Source organism: Anser brachyrhynchus (assembly GCF_964034855.1).
Source record: "Anser brachyrhynchus genome assembly, chromosome: 19".
Taxonomy (NCBI): domain Eukaryota; kingdom Metazoa; phylum Chordata; class Aves; order Anseriformes; family Anatidae; genus Anser; species Anser brachyrhynchus.
The window spans coordinates 3,897,834-3,921,459 of NC_137712.1; the positions used below are offsets into that span (position 1 = coordinate 3,897,834).

At 50.0% G+C, this 23,626-nt stretch overlaps 1 protein-coding gene across 3 annotated transcripts in view; it reads right to left on the bottom strand.

The window, feature by feature from the left end:
- The window catches only part of COL5A1 (collagen type V alpha 1 chain), a 168,560-nt gene that overhangs the window by 67,069 nt on the left and 77,865 nt on the right, over window positions 1-23,626 (bottom strand). For all 3 annotated transcript variants that reach the window (XM_080561588.1, XM_080561589.1, XM_080561590.1), the window contains 7 exons: window positions 15,625-15,756; window positions 13,663-13,809; window positions 13,267-13,515; window positions 9,173-9,322; window positions 8,778-8,834; window positions 5,020-5,061; window positions 4,678-4,740 (listed from right to left, as the gene is read on the bottom strand). In XM_080561588.1, the coding sequence (XP_080417714.1) occupies window positions 4,678-4,740; window positions 5,020-5,061; window positions 8,778-8,834; window positions 9,173-9,322; window positions 13,267-13,515; window positions 13,663-13,809; window positions 15,625-15,756 (840 nt within the window). The remainder of the gene's footprint in view (window positions 1-4,677; window positions 4,741-5,019; window positions 5,062-8,777; window positions 8,835-9,172; window positions 9,323-13,266; window positions 13,516-13,662; window positions 13,810-15,624; window positions 15,757-23,626) is intronic.

Consider the following 23,626-nt stretch of genomic DNA (forward strand, 5'->3'; position numbering starts at 1 on the left):
CCGCCGCAGCCAGCGCTGCAGCCCGTGATTTATCATCGAAACCACCCAACAGCTCCCTCAGCGCCGAAGGAAGGCTGCGCGACACGCCAGCCCATCCATTTTTCAAGACAAGCTCATGATGTTACATTCCCGGTGTTTACTTAGTCTGGCCGACACCGGAGTCCCTGGCTCTGCTGACGAGGTGCAGAGGGCAGCCCCATCTGCTGCACCAGCAGCACGATAAATAATTTAGGCCAGGCTCATCTTGTACAATAAACTTTCCTCCCTCTCTCTCCTCTCCTTTAGCTCTGGTCCCCCGTATGACGGATCGGGAATGAGCTTGTTTATCTCTTGTTGTGTACTCTGCCCGGCAAATGTTGGTGGGATGTTTTTCTCCATAAACACCTCGTTTTGTTTCAGGTTGGGTGCGTGAGGTCTTTTCCTTGTGGGGTGGCGCAGTAGGGGGGGCAGCGGTACGGAGGAAAAATCAAAACCACAAAGCACTTTGGAAATTTAAACTGAGGCTGGTTTGCAGAAACCTCTGAATGCCTTCAAGAAATGCAGCGCGCCAGACCCTCCGTTGGTGTAAATCTGTGTCACTCTCATTATGTAAATAGAGATCTGCTGATATACAGCAACCAAGGATGGGAACTTCAACTTTCATTTGGTGCAGCGCTCCAAGATGCCACGCTGAGCACAAACGCTAACGCAATATTTCAAGGGAACGTTTAAACTCACATCTGTGTTAGTTCTCGTGATCATCACATAGGAGACAGTGATGGACAGACACACGGTGGGTGTTGAGAACGGTGCCCAGCAGCAGGCACAAAGACCCACCCACTAGCCCACAGTTTTGAGCTTTAAGTCAAGGATTTTTTTTCTACCCTGGCCAGAGAATTGCGTGAGAAAAGATCTTTCTCACAGTGTTTCGGGTTTTCTGTGTAAGGCACCGCTTGCAACCTGATGGAAGAAAGGGTACCCTGAAAGCTTCAAGCCTTTCAGAACCGCAGGAAGGATTTTAGGGACCCTATTAAACTCCTGAGATGAAAAACTATTCTCAGTGGAAATAAGGCCATGGAGACATTAGGACTGCATGAGCTTGGAAAATGTAAGGAGGGCTTTGAGACCAGCTTTTGCTCAGAGCTGGAGGGAGGCTGCTCAGAAGCCCAGCAGCACCAAGGCACCCACATTTATTTCCCAACACACAATGGGGTCAGCGACCAGGCTGAGATTTGTTATAATGCTACAGACCATCTTGTTTAAAATAAAAAAATAAATAAACATCTCCCCTTTTCTTCATTCCATTCTGGAGTACCCACGAAACAGCTCTCTGGCCTCCTAAGTGCCATATTTCTTTCTTCCCACTGCTTGAAAGAAACCCCCCGATCAGCCCTCTGCTACCTCCCACAAACAGGCTGCTCTGCAGCTTTGCTGGTGATGCAAGCTCCTCTTTGCTTTGTAAAGTAACTGGGATAAATGAACAAACTGACATGATGAATAAAACAGAGCTAAATGAGTGTTGGCCAATATTAACATAGCTGAACATTGTTCGTATATTAATTCGGTGCACCTGCCTGATTGCAAATAAGTCTTTATCAGATGCAGGCATAAGGAATGTTCCTCACTGTACACATATAAGTGCCATGTAAATTCATGAGCTATGCACAGGGTTAATAATAAACAAATTTAAGAGGAGCTGCTCTAATTGAAAAGAGTGTTTTAATACACTTTCAGTTCCTGGCTCTGCGAGTTCATCACTTCTCCATGCACAATATGTTGGATTACATTCTGTTCTGGACACTGTAAAAGCAGGATGTGCTGTCTGGGCTAGAATGCAAATTAAGCCTTTAATTTCAGGGTGTGTAACGACAACATCAGGGACAGCGTGTCTGCTGCTGGTTGGCTTTGCACTGCCATTCAGGAGGAGCCTGGCCAGCAAACATCTGTGTGGACAAGCGGCAGAAGCACTACCTCCCTCCTCATCAGGGTCAGCACCCATCCTGGCACGCAAATAATTGTTAGGAGCAGGGGAAGAGCATCAAGGGGAGCAGAAGAGCAAGCTGGACCCATGGAGGCTGAACATGAGGGCAAATGAAGACTACACCAAGGGTCTGATGGAGCCACACAGCTGTGCTGACTAATCCTCGGCTGCCGCAAGATTTGTGCTGCAAAACACTGCTGAGACCTTGCCCTGCTGAACTGCGGATGGTCCCCTACAAACTCCAACACCGAAGGATGCAGAGCCCTGCCAGGGTACTGCAGGAAGGCTCAGATCCGTGGTGGCTCGAGGGTTAAGCAAACCTCGGAGCGGTGGCCCTGGTGCCCAGCCGCGGGCTCGTGGCTGCGTATTGACTTTCTGAGCTTGCAGACACCGATCGATGGAGCTCAGGCAGGGCCTCTCGTTCTCAATCATGTCACAACCACAAGAAATGTTATTACTGTTCCATCAAAAAAAACAACAATAAAATACACCAGGAGTGTAAATGAAGCGGGGGTCTTTACAGAAGGGCTCCGGGGGGTTGCAGCAGCATGGCAGCCAACGAGCTGTAGCCAAGGCCCCCGGGACCAGCGAGGCAACCAGGAGCCTTAATTAAAAATACGGGGCCCAAGCCAGGGTCACTGCACACTACCCCAACACCTAAGCAATCTCCTCAAGTACACCTGAAAACCACACCAGGCACCTTCCAGCACAGGCCAGCAGTGGTTTTATTTCTCTCAACACTTGCATTTTGCAAGACATGTCCTCAGGGTGCAAGGGCGGTGCTGGGGAGGACAACAACTCAGGGGGACATGGGGCTGAAAAGAGACCCAAGAGTGTTGTTCCAGAGTGACCCCAAGCCTTTTCTGCAAGAGACCACAGGTGGACTTTAAAAGCTGAGGGTAGGAGAGACTGGTGAAAACCAGCTCAGCGCCTGCTTAATGCAGAGAGCCCCGCTACAGAGGATTTAGGGAAGAACATTTAGCTGGTCTAGCCGGAGTTTTCACATTGTGGTTCATCCCATCCTAGCGTGGAAGTGTGCTCAGCCATTTCCAGAGTGCCTGCCAATGGTGCTGCCTGCCTGCAGGGTTAAGGAGGAATAAAACCCAGAGGATTTGATGCAGACCTGATAGTTACTGCAGAGGCAGCCATGCAAACCTTCAGCATCGCTTAAGCATTAAAAACAAAGCTACGCTGAGCTCCTTTGTAGCACAGAAATCTCGTTCTGATTCTCTGCAATGGAGCAAATTCTCCCTCGTGTTCATTCTGGGTCTTAGGTTATGCAATTGAAATAGAAAATAAAATGGAAAATAGATAAACAGCAATGCTACAACACGAATCCTTAACAGGAGTCGCAGCAATTTGCTGTGTTGAGATGTGCACCAGAACAGCACAACACCCTCGTCTGCATGGACATTCCCATTTGAGCCTGAGCAGCTTCTCCCACCCTGTACAGACAGGATCCAACAAAATCCAAGAAATTCTGCCAGCAGAGCAGGAAACCCTGCAGATGCAAAGGGTCTGGGTCTCCCTGTCCTTTCCCTGCTGGAGCCTGGGGACAGATAGGACAATTCCCCACCCAGAAAGCAGCTGCTAAAACAGCAGAGGACACCGTGGTGTGTCAGACCCTGCTGCGTTATCTGCCAGGAAAAGCTGCGGAGGCCCTGGCCATCAGACTGGGGAGTGTTTGCTGATAAGTGCTCCCTCCATCGCCGAGGCATTCTGCATTCACCGGGTGACAGCACTGACAGCTGCGGGACGCGGTGCATCCAGGCACATCTCCTGCAATCAGCATCACTGCTGCTCTCCTCCTGCCTGCGCTTTCCCAGAGAAAGGCTGGAAAAATGGATCTCCAGCCAGCCTGCCTTCAAAGAGCCATCTGTAGGCATGCTTTTTGGCCTTTTGGGCACTGGGACTCTATGCCTCAGGCCACAAAGAGCCCTGTCCTTAGGGCTGCTTTTATTTTTAGGTGAACTTCTAGCACCCGCTAAAATTGCTCCCAGCAGCAGCCCTTGAGCCTGACGTGGTCCTGGACACTTGCCTTGGTGCAACTGCCTGGCCCCATTACAGCTGGTTTTGCTCAGTGAGGACAATCCAGGCTTTCCCTGCCTGCCTAATGCTTATACACCTCTTGCTGAGCTGAGGCTTGAGTTCAGCAGCCCCCAAAACAGGGGTGAAAAACACAGCGGGACGGTGGTGTGACCCCCAGGGGCTGTGCTGGATGCAACCAAAACCAACCCCTCTGCCTCAGGACTCGCACCACCAGCTGAAAAGAGGATTCAGAATCAGTGAACTCCAATTTACTGTGCTCATGGCTGTTTTGTGCATTGGCTCATCCTGTTTTCCCAGTGCCCAGCTCCCATGCTTTAATGAGCAGCAACACGCCAAAGGGTGCAGGCAGAGAGCGGAGGGTTTGTCAGCCTTGTTCTTGGTTCTAACCCGGAGAAAATTGTTTAATGCATCTCACTAGTGTGGCTAGTCCCCAGCCATTTGTCCCTGGATGCAAAGGTCTGCTCTTTACCCTGGCACAAGCATCTTTTAGGGCTGACACCCTCTTCACCCAGCTCTGAGGCGTTAAGACCAAGGACTCAGAGGGGGAGTGCTATCAAATGCCTCGTGCAACCAGCAGAATTTAGGGTTCCAATAACGCACCGCGGTCCCGCTTTGAACACAAAAAAATGACAAAAGGCTTCAAAGAGGAGAAGAATGGGGGTACTCACTCTCTCCCCAGGGTCTCCCATAAGGCCCACGGGTCCAGTTGGTCCTGGAGGTCCTGGAAGGCCCTAGGATAGAAAAAAAAAAAAAAGCCACTGAATGAAAATGCGCATTATTTGTAACATTCATAGAAAGCGCAGGAAAAGAAATAGAGCTTTCTGTTTATTTTTGCTCCAGGAAATAGACTCCAAAGCGCTCTGTACACATGCATGGCACATGGAAGCGATGCATCCCGGACACAGATGGGTGCTGAGCCCTCCGTGGGCATCAGCTCCCTGCAACGCACACGTCCCGCACCGCGGAGCCACACGCACCCTCCAGTGAGGTGTAAACAAAGTGCCACTTACTGCTGGGCCTTCGGGACCAGGGGGGCCCTCCACAAGCATTCCCTAAACGAGAGGGAGGAAAAAACACAGTGATTAGCAGGGCGCATCCTCAAAATCACCTCAACATCAGGGCTGCAAACCCAATGCTCTGTCTGTCCTTAAGTATTTCATGTCTTGCTGCTGGGTCCGGGCACCCCAGAAGCCGAGCAGTTCCCATTCTCTCTCAGTGACACCATCTGCCCATTGAAAAGCCAAATACCATTTATCTGGATCACGCAGGGCATGGCAGAACAGCCCTTTCCCCCAGCACCAAGCCTTGCCACAGCGCAGGGTCACCTCCCATACCAAAACCCTTCTCCCTTAGCTCAAGGGCAGGCAAACCCGGGGCACGTGCAAACCTCAGCTATGCTGCACTGGGAGAAGGGCTCATTGTCAGGAAGAAGCTGTCTCTAAGCACAAGCAGCTTTAAAAAAAAAAAAAAGTTAATAATCAAACTGCAAGGTGCTTTTTTTTTTTTTTTTTTTTTTCTGAAATTACTTTTCCTAGCAGGCTGCACACCGTGATTTACTCTGTGTACCTAGGAAATCACTGTGTGGGCAAAATGGTAGAATAATGTTATTTCATTCCTTTTAATCTAAATATTTTGTCATAACTTTAAATCAGATCTATCATGCGCTCAGTAGAATTGAGACTTTTTTTTTCTTTTTTCTTTTTTTTTTTATTTTCCCCCTCATCGGTATGTAAGAGGCAGGAAAGAAACCTCCCAATAAGCCAGGCAAACGTTTTCCAGCAGGCATCAGGACGCTGTGCTGGGAAGAGCCCCACAGCCAGCGCTGCCCTTTTATCTCGGGACCGGGGACCACGCACCCAGCGGGCACCTTGCTCGAGCCACGGCGCTTTCAGCCCTTGCCAGCTCCCCTGTGGACCTGGGGACATCGCTCCCAGGGGATGCGAGCAGCCCACGAAAGCCTGCAGACCCCCACGGGCTCGCCTCGGGGGAAGCAAGTGTTTGGTCTTGGGCCACCCTTGGCTGGGCTCCGGTGCTAAAAGCGTTGGCTGAGCCTGCGGCAGCAGACGGGGCTGAGCTGAATGAGTCTGAAATGCGGAGAAGAAAACCCAGGCCTGCCCCCAAAGCCACAGTGTCTAACCCCAGAGGAGCAAAAATTAGACCAAGCATGCTGTCAGGAACCAGCCTTGCTTCCACTAGCGCTGTTTCGGCACCGTTAATGCAGGGCCAGCGCTATTTTCTGTCCTTCCCCGCACCCATACTCTCCGTTACCATGTCGTTTAAATCTGCTTTCCGCTTCATTTGGGTGCATTTGGGAAAATGTGCTACTAGCACCTGCATCGTTCTCCATGGGTAAAGAGAACAGCCCACGGCCTTTGCCCTGTACCCATTCTGAGAGCAGTGTCACTGACTGCCACAGAGCCACAGCTTTCTTTTGGGTGTAAGTTAGGGGGAAACCTTACACAACACTGCCTCAACCCTCGCTAAGTCAGCTGTTTGCTGTTGTGGGCTAGTAAGATGTGGCAAGCTATGCCGATACAGAAGGCCCCCCCAAGGAATGACATCTGCTAAGCACCAGCTCCTTTTCAGTCCCCAACGAGGATGTTGCTCAGAAAACCCCGGAGCTCCCAGCAAACCCACAGGGGCACCCCTAGGCCCGTCCCTGGTGACACCGAGACCAACGACGGCACATTTTGGTGTGGCAGGCTCTGAAAATGAAACCAGTGCCAACCCTTCCCCTTCACCAGGCTAGTAAGTGTCTCCAGTCCGGTGCTGAGAGCCACAGCCCACCTCTGTCCCCCCCCCCAAGGACTTTTTTGGGGGCTGCTGGGTGCCAGCATCACCACGGCCTGAGCACGCACAGCACCAGGGCTCTGCTTCCCACGGCTCCCCGGCACGGAGGGGTCTGGGCTAACGAGCCAATTCACAACGCAAACATCCTTGGCATCTCCCCGTATTTATCTGTTGGTTTACGTTGAGCCCTAGCTTTAGGGACATCTGGAGAGTCTCCTCGGCAAGGGATCTCTGCTGTTTACACAACGGGCTCAGCAACACGAGGGGCAGAAACACGAGGAGGAGCTGGGACCCGCCAGGCAGGGCAGGACACCCCATAGCTGGGACACGGGGGGGGTCCCAACATCCCCGTGCCCCCAAGCAGGACCATCCTCACCCCACGCCTGTGCTGCCCTGCTGCCTCCAGCGAGCGTCAGCACCGAGCAAGGATTGAGGGCCGGGCGGCGTGAAGGAAAAGCTGAGAAAATTCAGCAGAACCCGCCTTCCCGGCTTGGTTTTTATTTCCCCGTTCTGCTGCAGCCCCGATCAAAACCGAGATAAAGAGCACGGCGAATGCGAATTTCTCTCTGCTGAGGAGGAACCGAGCGGAGAGGAACGAGGCAGCATTTGGTCCTGTTTACTTTCTGGCAAAAGCTATACGTGGCTCCAGTGTTTTGAAATAGCAAAGGCGGCCAAATTCTTTCTGGATGATTAAACTTAACTATTTTGTTCGCTCTGTAGCGTTTCGGATTGGTTCTGGCCGAGGGCAGGCTGCTGAAGCCGTTTTCCCCGCGTCTTTCTGCTCGCCCCCCTCCCTCCCCATGCCACTGTTCAGTGCATCTCGCTCCCTGCCCTTTGTTTGCAGCCTGAGAGCAGGACCCAGAAGGGAAACGGAGGAAGGAAGGCTCGAAAATGCTTTTATCAAGCAGGTGGGGAGGCTTGCAGAGCCCTGCTGCTGCCCCCCCGGCTCCTCCATCGCCCCACCGGCACCGGCAAAGTCTCCTCAAGAAGGAAAGGGAGGAAAAATACAAAGGAAAATGAGGGGCTGGGGGCGATGGGAAGTGCTGCTGCCACGCTGGGCACCACACTGGCCCTCTGCCAAGGGAAATTAGGTTAATTGAGCTGCTGGTGTGCAGCGAGCCTGTGCTTGGCCCTTCGGGGACGCTGCTGATGGGGTGACTGCAGGGATGCAAAGCCCCCAGTTCCAGCCCAGGGGCACCTTGGCACCCAGCAAGGGGCAGACAGACATTAACTGCCCAAACTGAGCCACAAGTGGCTGTCCCAGCACGAGCAGGGCTGGGGACTGCGGAGCCCCCAGCTCCATGCACACCTACAGAGGGATGCTCGCTTGGAAACCCACATTTTCTGCAGACTGCAAAGGGCGTGGGCAGTTTTTATTGCTCTTCAGAAAGAAAAAACCACCTCGGGAGTGGGCCAGGGCAGAATTGTAAAGAAGGAAAGCACTGAGTTTCCCTCCTGGGACAGTACAGGGCTCCTCTGGAAGTGCAAGACTGGGGGGAGCCAGGAACAGATGGAGGAGCAAGCCTTGCTGCTCAGCTCCCACCCCGATGTGCAGTGGGAACCCTTTTATTTCCACAGAGCCGACCCCATTAGTTGCACCATTAAAGGCGGCCCCAAGCTGCAGGTTCAGGTCAGGATGGGACCTGGCCACCAGCTGCAGAGGTCCTCAAAATCCCACAGAGCTGGGGACGGCCTCTGCCTGACACTTCCATTTTACATGGCCTGGGTTGTTACAGTGAATGAGAGATGTCATGGGAAATTTTGCACTTCCTTCCTAATTTAGGCTGTTTTGTGAAATTACAGAAAAAAAAATGATTACAGGATTTTATATTAAAATGAACCAAGTAATTCTTTCATGGGAAGTTTTCCTCCCAGCTACACAGCAGAATACAGAGCACCAAATCACACAGAGCGCACCCTTTATGCCTTTTTCCTTGGGGAAAAAAAAAAAAAAAAAAAGAACAGAGATCGATCTTACCGGCTCAATAATTGCAGGCTCCCCCTTCTGTCCTTTCTCACCCCGCGGGCCCCCGATCTGCAGCACAGGACAGCAGAAGAAAGGCAAAAAGTTGATGAGAACATCGCTCACACCACCAACACGGCCCCACGCAGGACCTGGGGATATTGAGGCAGCTTCTGCCACCAGAGGACTGCGGGTTTTTGTAGGGCAGAAATGGGACACCTCCACCCAACCAGGACATGGAGCTATTTCTTGTGCAGCAAGCACATGCATCGAGGTGGATGAACCCAAGCGGGATAGGACCACTGCCTTTTGCAGTGCTCACCTCTATGCTATCAGCGTGGGAACGTTCAATAACATTAAATAAAAACATTTTGAACTAAGTTTACATCCGATGGAAGAAGCACTCTCACCCCTTCGTAGATGGTGTCCTGGTTCGCAGGCATCCCCGGCCCGATATCAGGAGACACGGTTCTGTCGTAGTAGTTGTAGTAATTTCCATCGTATTCTTTTATCGTTTCCTCGGTGAAATCTTTATCCAGGTCGTCTCCTTCTTGAGGGTTCTGAAAGCAAGAGGAGGAACACATCAGGATGTAAACTTCTATAGGATGCACATGCTGAAAACCTAAGGGTAGACAGTGAGTTTGGGGAAGTGAAGCAGCTTTATAATAATAGCTGCAAATAAAAAGCAGGAAAGTTCAAATCTGGAGTTTTAAGGTCTCCAGTGACCTGTGAGAGTCTTCTCCAACGGCAGGATCTTCACATTGATGTGTACCCTGGCCTTCCCTGGGATTTCTCCATCAATCCCAGACATAACACTGGGTGTAACAGCCTGAGCGAGGGCAGCAAAGCAGCACAGAAAGAGCTCACGCCAGGACAACCCAACATGCTCCAGAAGCTTGAAGAAACATGGAACCAAAGTTTCCAGCTCCAGGCCCTGCTCATCTCTCTCAGCCTGAATATTGGAGTCGCTGGATTATTAAGCACCAAAAAAAAAAATCACATCCAGTCTCATTCTAAAAAGTCATGTCAAAAATGCAACGTGTCATTATGAGAATCCAATTACGGGAGGAAATGTGGAAAAATCCAAGCTTGCTTATACAAAAACCTCCCGTTTGTTTTGTCTGGGATCCAAGTCAGTTGTGCTTTTCCAAAGAGCAGTAGCAGAAATTTTTACAAATCTGATTCATTAATCCCTAAATCCTGTCTGAATCTTCACAGCAACAGATACTATGGTCTATAAACAAGGATATATAATAAAAAGCAGAATTTCCTTGCTTATGTCCATCTCCTTGCCCTTTCTGTAGCCTTGCAGGCAACTGTCTCTGGCACCCTTCAGTTTGAAGAGCACCATAAAGAAGAACATGTGCCGATAATCATTTTGTTTCTTTCCCATCCAGGTAATGACCAGAATGGTCCATAAACTGAATTATTTCCAGCGCTTCCCAGAGAAATCATCTCCTCACTGCTGTGAATTCAGAACTACTTAAATGCCACCACCACTTCCAGACCTCGTTTCTGTGCCCAAACTGCTCAGAATCCACAAGCAGGAGCATCTGTACCTAAATGCAAGAGGATTTAAAGAATAAGCCTGGTGCTAAGGCAAACACACAAAGATTTAGGCTCTTTCATATCACTTCCAAGCCCTGCCCACTTTATCATTTAATTAGCAGGGAAAAATTCATGACAAATCATCCTGTCTCATATTCTCTTGGATCAGAGCATTGAAAAACTGGGGACAGAGGTAAAATCCAAAAGAGCACCACAGAATTTCACGGGCCTGGTCCTGCTACAAAATAATGCCCTCTTAATACCCTGCTTTTCTCTCCCTCTTCTTTCGATATCATTGCCAGCTTCTCAGAGCCATTTGGAAACTGATTTTGCCCGATTCTAACATTAGTGAATTGTCCATTCATGGTATAGAGCAGAAAACTTTAAAAGCAAATTTCTTTGCCAACATTTAACACAAAAACTTTGGTCACAATTCTCAATCCAAAGTCTGGGCAAGGCTAAAAACTGGCTGCAGGTTCTTTTATCAAGTTTGACACATTTCCTAAGTAGCATCTAAACACTTTTGGAAATGGTATTTGATAGCATCACTGATAGACTCGAGTTGCTTCTAGATTAATTTTTTGACATAGCAGAAATTTGCAGCTTATGTTTATGGATTTTTTTTTTTTTAAACAACCCGATAGTGACTCTTGCTTAGAAAACTTGGAAAAATGAGCATTATTTTTCCTTTGTACCATGCAAATGGATCTAGTGCTATCACACCTCTTATCCTGTTAAAAATCTTTTATCTGGGTTTGCACTTTGAAACCTCAAAACCTGTTTATCTTTCTATAAAGCTTTTAGAGATAATACAGCAAGCTTTTTTCAAATTGCATTTCCTGACATTAACATCAAAAAAGTCTGTTTTGATACTCTGATATCCCCAAATCAATTTGCATGGAAAGAGGTAATATTCTGAATAACTGTGCAGAGCAGAAGGAAAGTTCTCTATGCTGAGATACGCAGGTGCTTTGGAAAAAAAAAATAATAATCTCCTTTACAATGAGAACACAGCCCAAAAAAAACAAGAGGTCAAAAAATCATCGTGCACAATACTGCGATTCTTTGCTGATAACAGCTTCTTGTAAATCACCTTTTAGCCTTCCCTTTTAAGAACGCGATGCAGATAGGAAGCCCTTGGTATATGCATCTAGACAAGCAAAGTAAACTGCTTGATGAATAGCGGGCAATGAACGAAATATATCTGTCCCCTGCTCCTTTTGTTCATGGGAGTATTGCCTACTAAATCTCAGAACTGCTCACTGGCATTTATCACGGAGTTATCAGCCATAATGAAGCTCAAGCCCGGGAAAAGTTAATAGACTGCACCTGCCTCCAAAACCTCACACATCACCCCCTGAAAGGTCCTCTTGTGTAAGACTGAGTCGCCTTATAAATTGAGATGGAGGAATTGCTATTTTCCCAAAACAGGTGAACTCCAGCGCCAGACACCCCTACTTCCACGCTGCTCGCAGGCAGCTTGCTCGGCCGCTGGGTTAAAGGGTTCTGTTCCTGTCTCCTCGAGAGTTCACAACTGCAGGTGGGGCCCTTACCTTCCACATCAAGGCGTGAACCTGAAACCCACATCCTCCGCTGGGATCCTTGCGCCTCAGGCTGCCACTTTTGGGGAGCCTTTGCCTCGGTGCGTGGAAGTCTCCCTCAGCCGCACAAGCTGTCCCCCTTCCTCTGCTCATCACCGAGCGATTCAGTGGAGCAACTGGGTGAACTGGAGCAGCCTCCCACCCCTGCAGCCTTCCCCTTTCACATGCAGTCCCTTCTGGAGTTTCTGGGGACCAGATCTGGGGACGAGACATCTCGCACGCCCACACCTGCAAGCTGCTTTGCTGAGAGCAGGCTCAGTTTTCACAAAAGAAAGCTTTGCAGTGGGCTTCCCTGAACTATTCTCCTCTTCGATTTCCTTTTCCTAAAGGAAAAAGTGCTAACGTGGCCCTTGAGCTTCTTATTTCCTCCTCCAATTTTTTTTAAGGTCACCCTATCCAATCTTCAATTCTTCTTTATTAGAAAGTTCAAGCTCGGCCAGAGATTTCTGGCCGTTTGTCAGGAAACAGAAAAAAAGTTTCCCATCCATTGGTTCCCTCAGGTTGGTGCTCACTTCCCTCAGACATGCTGGAGCGTTTTCTGTTTCTGCGTATCGCTTCGGGCTGCCCAGCTGCCTCCTCCTTGGCAGCTCCATCCCCAGCTGCTGGGCCCGATCCCATCACCCTACCAGCCCTCACCTCCTGCTGTGCTCCAGCTGCTTGGCTCTTCCAGACATTTTCCCTCCAACACCTCTGAATTCAAGTTTTTGGGTCCAGCTCCAGTTATTCTGGCCTCTTTTGCCACCCTCCAGCACCTCCCAGAAAGCCTCGAGTGCCGCAGTCCCATTCCTCTCCACTCAAGGAGGAACCACAAAATTCTGCCAGGTCCTAACAAATCCCCCCAAAAGCACCATCCCACTATTGATGCCCCTTGCCGATGCTCCTGGATCATCTGAGGATGAGACCAACGTTGGACTACCTGAACTCCTACATAAAAACAAAAACCGGGCAAGACTTAAGGGTAGAATGGTCTCAAGTGCGGCATATTTCAGTTGAAGCATATTAAGTAACTAAACATGCAATTACTCCAGAGAATATCAGCTCTAAGATCCAGACCGATCTCATTTTTAGTAGATCTGTACTCAAAATAGAGGTCTATCTGTGGACAAATGTAATAGTTTAAAATCCAGAGCAGATTTTTCCAGGATAAGAGTCCTCAATCAAATCCTAAATATCTGTATTCCACACCCTGAAATATCTCGAGTAAGAGTATCTCTTATGAAACGTCTTCTTCCAACAGCTGCCCAAGCCACCTAGAGATTTACCATATGGATTATCACATCTCCTTTGCTCAGGGCTATGAAATATCAGAAGTAATAAAAAAACAAAGCGGAAGGAAAAGCATTCATCAAAATTACATCGGTCTCGTTGTAGGTGACGACGGTACTCGTGGGGAGCTCAGCTTCCACGGCGTTTTCGGTGAGTCCACCCTCGGGGTCTACTTCTTCGTTGTAGTTGACATCTTCGTACGGGAGAGGCGTGAAGTACTCCTCGTTGATGGTCTCGTAGTTGTACTCGTCCACGAGGGGGTCGTCCACCGCAGCGTCCCCTTTCGTCCGCCCCGTGGGGTTCCCCGTGTCGGGTGACGGTGTGGGGGCGGGATAGTCCTGTTGGAGAAACACAGCTAAAATGCCAGAACCAGAGAAACAGAGCGGGTGTTCTGCACCATCCTCCACCCCCCAGCTCATGGCTCGATGAAGGTGCTTTTATTTTTTTTAACCAACCACCCCATTGCCAGGACCCCGCGTCGGTACCTGCTTGGTCTCAGGTCGCTCTCCAGCAGCCACTTCGGGGGGGGCGGGTTTGGTGGTGGGTGCCTCAGGCTTTACAGCTTCATCAACGTCTTCGTAGTAAGGGTACTCGTAGTAGTAGGTGTCACCTTCTCCCTCCCCATCGGTGTACTGCAAAGAGAAAACACGAAGCAGAAAATAAGCTGGTGGCACCCAGCACGCTCCTGCCAACCCTTTCTAGGTTTTATTTCACATCAGTGGGCCATGCCGTGGTGCAGATCAGCACGGCACCATCTTTCCCTTCCTCTTGTTCATCAGCTTCTGCAACACCTTCACCAAGGGCCTGCCTTTGGGCTGATTGCTTCGACAATTGCTGTGATTTCAGGTTCCCAACAATCCGAGCCATGGGGCATGTTCTGCCTTAGATAGAGTTGAAGCCACCTTGCTGGAATTTAGTCACCCGTGATAGCATAATCAAACAAAAAGTGATTTTTTATTATATGTCCAATTGCTGAGCCCTCTTGGGTCACATCTCAGACATGCAGAGGGGGATGAACACACACTCAGAGAAGCAGGGCTGCTATTTTCACTCCTCTGATTGCACTAACGGTGTGCGTGTGATTTCCTATCTGCCGTGACCCGCAGGCGGAAGGGCTTCAAAACCAAGATATTTTCAGGGTTTTCCACAAGGCGTCAGTCATTCTTCAAAATGAAATACAAACCAAACGTTTGGTTACAGCCGGGCATGGCAAATCTCTTTGCCAGTCCATCGCTCTTGCTGGCAGCAGACGCCAGCACACAGAAGAGTTATCCTTACACAGGGCCTTACGACAAGCCAGCTCTTGTTGCATTGCTGGCTCAAAAAGAAGAGATTTTTTTTTCCTACTGCCATGTATTTTGACCACTGAGTCTATTTTATTTTGCTTTTTTGTTTCTCCAGAAGCACTGGCGGCACAGTTACAGCACTTCGCTGCCGTGCTCTGCCCCACGCTGCTGTGAGCCCTGTGCTGCTCCCCAGAGCAGATTTTTAACCTAAACCCAAGCTGGAGCAGGGCGATGGCATCGCAGCTTGGTGGGGATGTGGCAGGAGCCTGCAGACCCCAGACCAGCTGAAAGAGAGCGTGCACACGAGCACCTACAAATGGGGCAGAAGCAGCAGCCAAGGAACTGAGAAGCAGCTGAGGGTGCCAGACACTTTAATTGCTGTGAGCTGGGCTCAAGACCTCTCCTAAAAGTGTAAAATTCAGGTGATGGTCTCCTGGAAATCAGCCACGTCCAGGCATTTCCGATTGAGCAGCAGAAATAGAGGCACACCATCAGTTGTTTTTTTATTGTTTGCTTGTTTGTTTTTTGTTGTTTTCTTTCCATTTCTTTTCATAAAGAAATAAATCTGACTGTAGAAAAAAACTAGCTAGCACAGCAGCATGTACAGGAGAAATCATTACAGATCAGCTGGGAACATTTCTGCCAAAATGAAATTCAAATGGCAAATGCACAGGCAAAAAAAAAATACTTCTCCTGCCCTTGCCACCTGTTTCAAGAAAGTACTAATAAAAAAGTGCTTAATCTCTTCTCAAGTTTAACAGTAAAAATTGGAATTTAGGAACAGGTGCGTGTTTTGGACAGGATTCGACCTGCCTGGGAAGGTCGGTGCTTCGGAGTCAGCTCAGGCTCTCTCTGCTGCGAGCTTTGAGCTCAAAGCGACTATTCATTGCTGGAAACGGGAGGAGTGCAGAAAGGAAGGGAAACTCCTGGGGGCAAGAGCCAAGCAGGCAGAGGCCAGGAGTGGCGGATCCTAAAAACAAAGCTCTGTCTGGGCCGCTGCCTTATGCTGGAGCTGCAGAAAAGGCAAACGGGATGAAGGAGCTGAGTGTGTCCACAACCACGGCGTGGAGCCTGATGCTGCTGCCCCCAGAGCATCCCCATCCCCAACCCCATCCCCATCTCCCCCAGGGGTCTCCCCACCCGACGTGCCCCTCCACTCACGTATTCGTCCTGGTTGGGGTCCTGGGACTGGGGCGAGTCGGGGATGGCGGTGTCGCAGTCGGGGCTGTAGTGCTCGCAGTAATCGTGGGCTGCTCGGGGGTCCGCCACGATCAGGAGCTGCTGGATGTCGCCCTGCGGGGAGGCAAAGCAGCGTCAGGGTGTGCACAGAGCCAGCAGCCCCACGCCGCAGGTGAGGGGATAAAACACCACGGAGAAACAAAAAGGAAAAGCCCCGGTGCTGGGCTGCTTCCCAGCTGCTCGTTAGCCTCAACACTCCTGTTTTTCCCACCCCATCACCTTGCCTCATAAAAGAGACCAGCTCCTCGCTCTAACTCCCGTCTCACCTCAATTTTCCACCTGCAGCAGTGGCAGATGCAGAAAGATTAGAAGTACACCTGATAATCGGAAAAAAAAATAAAATAAAAGCAGAGGGAGTTTGCAGAGACTGACTGAGAGCCAGGTGCACTGCAAGCTCCCCAGACGCCAGGCCGGCGCAGCAAACCCGGCACAGCCAAAGCCCAAAGGTCAGAGCGGTAATTGCTCTTTAGTTCCCTAAAAAAATCACCCTACTGTTTATCCACAACACCAAAAACGCAGTTTATTCAGTAGATGGTTACATAAGAAAAGACCTTGCTACTTGGATTTTTAGAGCTGATGCTTTAATCAGGGGGAAAAGCCTGGCTTAATAATAGAAAAATATCGCTAAGGATAAAAAAAAGGAGCATGACAGCAGAACTGAGAGGACAACTCGGGCACGTAATAGGAACCAGAAGCTCAGACCGGAGCCTGGCCAGAACGTCTCAGAGCCCCGTGGAAAACCAAAGGATGTTTTTGAAGCACGAGACCAGGGCTGCCTTCGCGCACGCAAGCTGCGCTTGTTCCAGGTGCTGGCCTGTGGTGGGGGACAGCCCCCCAGTGGCACGGTGTCACCTGAACACCACCATCGGACCTCACCAGAAAAGTGCTGCTTGCATTTCTGGCAGCGATCCGCAAGGAAAGCAAGTTTGCAAGAGCGTCTACCTCTGCAGCAGCTCTAAAATGCTATGCAAGTTATCCTAAAATTCAGCCGTGGTTTAAGCTTTTTAGTCATTGCTTCCTCTGAATAACCTTTAGAAAATTAACAGAGATGTCTGCAAAGTGGTTTTCAATTACCATTTAAAAAAAAAGATTATTTTTTTAAAGTAATTCCATGGAGTTCAGTTCTGTCATTCTTGCTTTGGCTTTTTTTCCAGCGTGACCACAAAAAAGGGGGATGCAGGACCAGGAAAATGGAAAATATGCTTTTGTCTCACAGAACATCTCCCATTTCCAGCCAGCTCCGGCCACCACCTGCAGGGTGACCTGCTGGAGGGTCGGGGTTCCTCACCCCACGTAACATCATCCCAGCCTCCCCAGGCGGCTCAGAACAACAGAGCAGCCTGCCCCTTCGGATGTACCTCCAGAGGAGGATGCCCAACCTGGGCAAGACGATTTGCTTGATGCTCATGATGTGAACGTCCTTGCATCTGCTATTTCTGAGCGCAGGACCCCAACAACCACCCCTGCCCTCGCTGAGGACCAAGTTAAACCATTTACGCCCTTCTCAGTCAGGCAGAGCTCCCCCGTTTGCATGAGGTCGCGTGGAGTGTCTGGTGCTGTTGGGATAAGCTGAAATAAAACAGCCGCAGAAGCAGACTCAGTGCTTGTCTCCGAGAGGCAAGGAAGGAAGCCTGAAAGCTTTTTCTTCCTGATAAGCTTGGATTTACACCTCAAGGAGAACTGATAGCCTGTATCCTATAAGCGACCAGAACTAAACTGGTGTATTCACCAGGAACAGATAAAGCAAAGAAAGGCACGTTGGATAAACACGGCGCAGAAGATTAAGCAGGAGAGAATTTGCTAAAGCCGAGTTCGCTTTTAGTCTCAGCTGACGGCAGCTCCTGAGCTATGCATGGGAAGAAATCCTGGCTCAATCCTGCCCTGCTTCCCAGCAGCAGAACAGGAGCAGCGCGTCCTCTGGCAGCTCAAGGCACCGGCAGCTCCTCTGAGTACACAGAAGGACGGCACTGCAAGTCCCAGCACCTCCACGGTCAGGCTTTGGAGCCACAGCAGACACCCCAAACTCACCCAGCCCAACACACCAAGGGATGGCATCGGCCCAGCAAGCAGGGGAGGAAGAACAAAGCCTCCTGCTAGCTCCGGGTTGGGAGCTTAAAGTCAGTGCTTATCTGAATAAATCTGGCTTGCAAAGGGTGCCAGGAGAAGGCGTGAGCTGCATCAGACAGCTCCTTCAGAGCTCACCACGCTCCACGAGCATCCCTCAACACGCTTCCTATTTCTCCCACTTCCTTTCCAAACCCCATCACCCCGCACGGCAAAGCCCATCCTTCTCTTGTTCCAGCACGCAAAACCAGAAGGAAAACCAGGGCACCAGAATTTGGAGGAATGAGAGCCCCAGGGAGCATCCGAGCTCAGTGCCCTGCCGTGGGTCGAGCAGCTCAGTGCTGGGGGAAGGAGGAGAGCTCAGGGGCTGCCAGACCCTTCCTCTTGGTTTCATTAACAGCAAGTGCACGGCGCTGGTGGGCGTCCCTGTTAACACTCGTAAAAAGCAGACAGGAGTGAAACCTTGTTAGCAAAATTCCCCGTCAACTGACCTCATCCCTCAGTGCAAAACAATAAAATGGGCTAATTTAGCCTGTAATAAAAAGCCCCACTATCTGAACTGCACAAAAGATGCACAAAGCTCCGCTGTCAAGAGCCCCATTTCTTTGATTTAAAAAGCCGACTTTAAATGGAGCAAGCCGTGCTGGGAGGTTTGCGAGCCTTTTGTGTCCTTTCAAGTGTGCTGCCGCTAATAAATTTCGCCGAGAGATAGCTGCCCCCAGCCCCACCGCGGGCTGACAGCGGCACGGCCAGCCCCGCTCCACGCCACAGGTCTATTTGTTTCACTGTTATGGTTACACGAAGCACCCCGGCCTCTCTCCTCCCTATTTCAGCATCTGCTTTTCTCAGCAAGAGCAGCGATAACGAAGATACCATTAACTCACCCCCCGCTCACGCCACCCCTGCAGCAGCCACAGATTTTCCACGAGGCCTTTGCAGAGGAGAGGGCTTACCGTGACACCGCGTGGTTCGAAGATTTTACCTGCCAACTTATCTAGGTTTCAGATAAAGAGGTATCTCAGCTGGGGAGCAAGTCAGTAATGCATTGGCATCGCTTTGTAAGAAATCACGAGCCTAGCAAACTCCAACCCCCCCCGGCACACGGTGGGGTAACCGCACACACCCGGGTCACCTCTGGACACAGATGCCCAAAAAAGCCCGTCCGGGCACGCTGGGGTCTGAGACCTGCATCGCTTGACCACTTATTATTCCTATAAAAAATCTCTTCTTTTGTCTGAAGATAACCCATATTTCATCCGCCAGAAGAGCTACTTTTAAAAAAAAAGGCAAATAAATCAAAAGTTGACCTTTATTCCTAGAACTTCCTGGGAAGAGGCAGAGGCAGAACAGCGCATTTATGAAAACGATTGTGAATTGTGAGGCTTTTTTTTTTTTTTTTTTGCTCCACCGAACAGATGTAAGTGCTAACTGTCATGACCAGTACGAATTTGTTTGACATTTATGGTAAAGCCATTTATGCCTGATGACTCATTTGCTTTATGGATTAAGTTCCATCAAGCCAGTTTAACTCAACTCCCCAGCCAGCTCCCAGACACGACTGGAAAAGCTCTTCTGGAGCATTTTTTAACACTTATTCTATATGTGTGCAAAAATGTCACATCGCTTCCAATGACATCAACTTCAGTAACTTGGAGAAATTGCTGTGGTTCAACAAAACAAACAGCTGGCGAGGATAATCGGAGTGACTTCATCTGGCATTGGCAGCAGCTCCATAAATACTGGGATTCTTCAGGGCTCCCACTGCAACGCACTAATAATTAACCGGGCTCTTGTTTTAGTGCATTACCACAAGAAGTCTTAGGGACACTGAACTATAGAAGAATAACGACTACTTGATGAGCCTCTTAAAATTCCCACTTTTGAACTAGACAGCCACAAACTCAGGATGTGTATCTTAAAAAATAATCTTAATTATCAGAAGCAATTGGGATGTTACTGAGTTTTACTACCACAAACTCGCCGCTTTCATAAATGCAAACCCCATCAGGTAGTTTAAGAGCAGCAGAAGTTCAACGGGGCCCTACGGTGAAGTGAAAGCTTTGAGATCCCACCAGCAAGTTTCTAAAAAACCTAATCCCTGTCTCGGAGATGGCTTGCCAGCCTCAGATGCTCCACTTGATTAAAGTTCTCATTAGCACTTGCCCATGGGCAGAGGTTTCCTGCTAAGGACACGGCGGCCGCCCTGTGCAGGGCTCCGTGTGTGCAGAGGAGAAGCGGTGTTGGAGAGGTCGGTGAAGAAGAGAAGCAGTAGATGACCCAAAATTCACCATGGCCCCTTGCTGGTGCAGCAGGACACCCAGTCGGACACACGGCGACTGCTCAGTGTCGGTGCATCCTCCGTGGTACCGGCGTCACCCAAGGGTCTCTCCTTTAAACACAGCTGCTGCAGAGGAGAACCCAAACAGCAGTAACGGGGTCAGGCCGAGCCTCGTCCCCCTCGTACCTGCATCCTGACCTGCTCTCGCTGGACGAGCCTGAGTGACTGGCACCCGAAGGGCATCCTTCAGGCCTCCGAAGATGTTGCGCTGCAAAATCAGATTTTTAAAATCTACAAAATTGGAAGCAAGCACTTGGAGATCTGGCTCAGTAAAAAATGAAATGAAATAAAAAAGGGAAGGGCTCGGTTCGCACGCAGTCATGAGTCAGCTGCGAATACTTGGTGGTTTGGATGCAGACAACCCGGATGTTTGCTTCCCTGTCCTGCGCAAAGGGGGCTGCAGGAATGGACGGACGGTTTTGCTGCGAGACCTCTGCTATTTCCCCTCCTGGGCTCGAGTCACCACAAGAATAGCTCTCTCCTGGCTTTTGCCACTCAGATAGGAGCCTCTTCTGAGCCCTTTTTAGAAAAAAACAAGTTTAATTTTGCAGAAAAGGGAGAGAAGTTTCACTAAAACCAAGTACAGCTTCAAGTAAAAGCCTTTCTCAAGGGCTGACAGTAGATTTCTTTCTCACTGCAGCTCCACGTTGGAGAGGAGGTACCCCAGGACACCCAGCTCTCACCACGTCCAGCCCAGTTCTGCATCCCCACCTCAAAGAGAAGCTGCTAGCATTCCTGACATTAAACTTCGAGAACAAAAGAACTACAACAATTATTTGAACAGCCTGTGTGCCTCTCTCCCTGACCACAGCAACAAGAAAATAAGCCCTTTAGCTCTAAGGTAGTTAACCTCCTTAGGAATTTCATTTTTTCATATTCATTTTTTTCAATTTTTCATATTCATTTTCCCATCACAGGGGGATGCTGTGACTCGCTGCTCTCATCAAAGGAGCGAGCAGGGGAACACCACTGCACACTCGCGTCAGCCCGCTCCAGGTTGGTTGTTAGAAATGATGTTTTTCATAGCAAGAGGATGCATTAGGGATGTAGGCAGCGGCAGTAGGGTGATAGTTGGACCAGATGATCTTGGAAGGCTTTTCCAACCTTAATGATTCTGTAATTCTACGATTTTTTGTGTGCTTGCACAGGCCACAGCACGACACTGTGTTGGTTACGACAGATCTCAGCCTAACACAGCAATACAAATCACGAGCAGCTTAGCAACAGCTCCTCAGCAGAAGACAAGGACAAGCGATTCCCTAAGAGCCCAAAAGCCAGATGGCTTTCCTAATTCTGGAAAGCTCCCCCGAAGAAGCCGTCACTCTGCCAATACCCAAACACCAGTCAAGGGCCCAAGCCATTAACAGACTGGGAGACACTACAGCAAGCTTAGTTTTTGAGTGGCTACTATTCTTTTCCCCCCGAGCTCGGCTCCAATAGCCACGCAAGGTAAATAACAGCCCGAGCTAATGTAAGCACTCCTCAGCCAGCGCCTGCAGCCCCAGGCTCGGCGCCGAGCACCCGCAGCAGTCACCGAAGCAAATGCAGAGCCAGAGCTTGTGCCAAAGTCCATTTTTGCTTAAGTGACAGCGCAGAGCTAATTCCCAAAGACAACATACACAGCATTAATCAGCAGTATGGATTATTTACACAACAGTGCTCTACAGGCAACGGACGGAGCCGTCCGCTATTTCGGAGAGTTTCCTACTCGTAATGGGTGAAAGATTTTCTTGCCTTTCCAAATGGCTGAGTTTGTCATGGCCATTAATCATCCCCAATTTCTCCCTGAGACTTTCCATGGAATACTGCCCAAACCCCGGCAGCCCAGCGCCTTTCCCTTCCCAGTCCCATCCCTCTACCAGTAGCTTTCCAGTCGCCCTCCCCTCGGCTGCCCGACTCCACAGCTCTCACGTCCCACCCATGGAGCATCTTGTGTAGGGACAGTCAATACCCCAAAGAGAAAGGGATGAGACGGAAAGGCCTGGCGATGCTCAAAGAGCCCTTTAACGATGGGCAAGTGCCCAAAAGGAACTCCGGGCTCGCTGCCTGGGGGACCCAGGTGCCCCCACCCTCCTGCACCAGCTCCCCGGCCCCTCGCTGCCTTCCCACGCCAGCACCAATTCATTCCCCGGCACGGCGCCTAATTGAAACCCTCGTTCTTTCAGAAGGGACGTCTAATCACCAGCTTGAAGGTCCCAAAAAGCGGCAATTGTACATAACCTTACTCAACCTTGAGCCTGACTGCCTGTGAAGGGGCTGCAGTGGTTGTATGCAGCACCATGTGCGCATTGCACGTGCTTTGCTACCCCGTGGCTTGCCTTATAAGCCAAAAAATGAGCATCACTTCCAGAGTGCGGTGTGTCTTTCCCAGCTAAAAGCCACTGTCTAGACCCTGGAGAACAGTTTTTACCCCAAAATCCACCAAACGGGTGGAAAATCCCAGATAAGGTGGATTAGCAACCTGCCACTCAACTAAGATCCAGGAATTTAAGGGACATCAGGATTATTTTCCTCTCCGCCCCAAGAAACAGGCAGCTTGGAGAGCAGGTGGCACTGGCAGAAGCACAGAAAGCATCAAACCCACAAAGCATTTACTGCGAGGCTCTCGCAGCAACGCAGTGCTCCCTGGTTTTGGTTCCGAGGGGGGAGAAACCCCGGCCAAACCCAGGGAGCCAGGCTGCCCAAGAGGCACGGCTGCTGGCAGCACTGCGCTTTTCTCCCGAAAAATAATAAGCTGGAGGTTAAAAAAAAAAATAAAGATGACCATGGCAGCTGAGAGGCTCTTGTGGGAGCATCCCTGGTCGGGAGGCAGCGGTGGCCCCATGCACGTACCGGGGACACGTCCAGCTTTCCCTTGACTCACGTCTGGTGCCGCGAGCTGCCAGACGGCGGCTGCGCTGCAAAGCTGACGAGGACTTTTAATAACTCTTAGGGCTAATTGCACCAGGGAGCCGGACCCACCCAGAGGAAACCGTGCTGAGAAACGGCTCCTCGGCTGCTGGTTCTTCTCACGCCCCATGCAGGCGGCCCTACAGCAGCTGCTGCAAACGTGGTAGCATCACCGTCGTGCGCTGCGCTCCTCGGAGAGGGAATAGTTGCAGGCTTTGGTTTTTCTCTCCCTTTTCAAGCTCCCTGCCCTGCTGCTAACCCAGGTCCCTCTCAAAACCACTGTGATGGGGTGGCGTGGGCAGGGCAAAGCAGCTGCCAAGCAGTAGGGACTGCAGGAAAGGAAAAGGCAGCCAAGATGACTTTAAAAAAATAAAGCAAATACAAAGACTGCTAGAACACCAAAAAAAAAAAAAAATCCTTAAATCAACAGCCATTGTGCCCAGATACTCAGCTCCTTTTGCTATTTTTATATGTTTTATGTCTTTTAAACAAACTGCCATCTATCTGCTAGGATTTTTGGGTGTGAAGCAAGCAGTTAGGGACACAGAAAGCGCACTCCCATCAAACAGCTTCCTCAAACGGTGCAGCCCCAGCCTGGAAGGAAGGAGGAACAGGGAGAGTGGTGTTACAAAA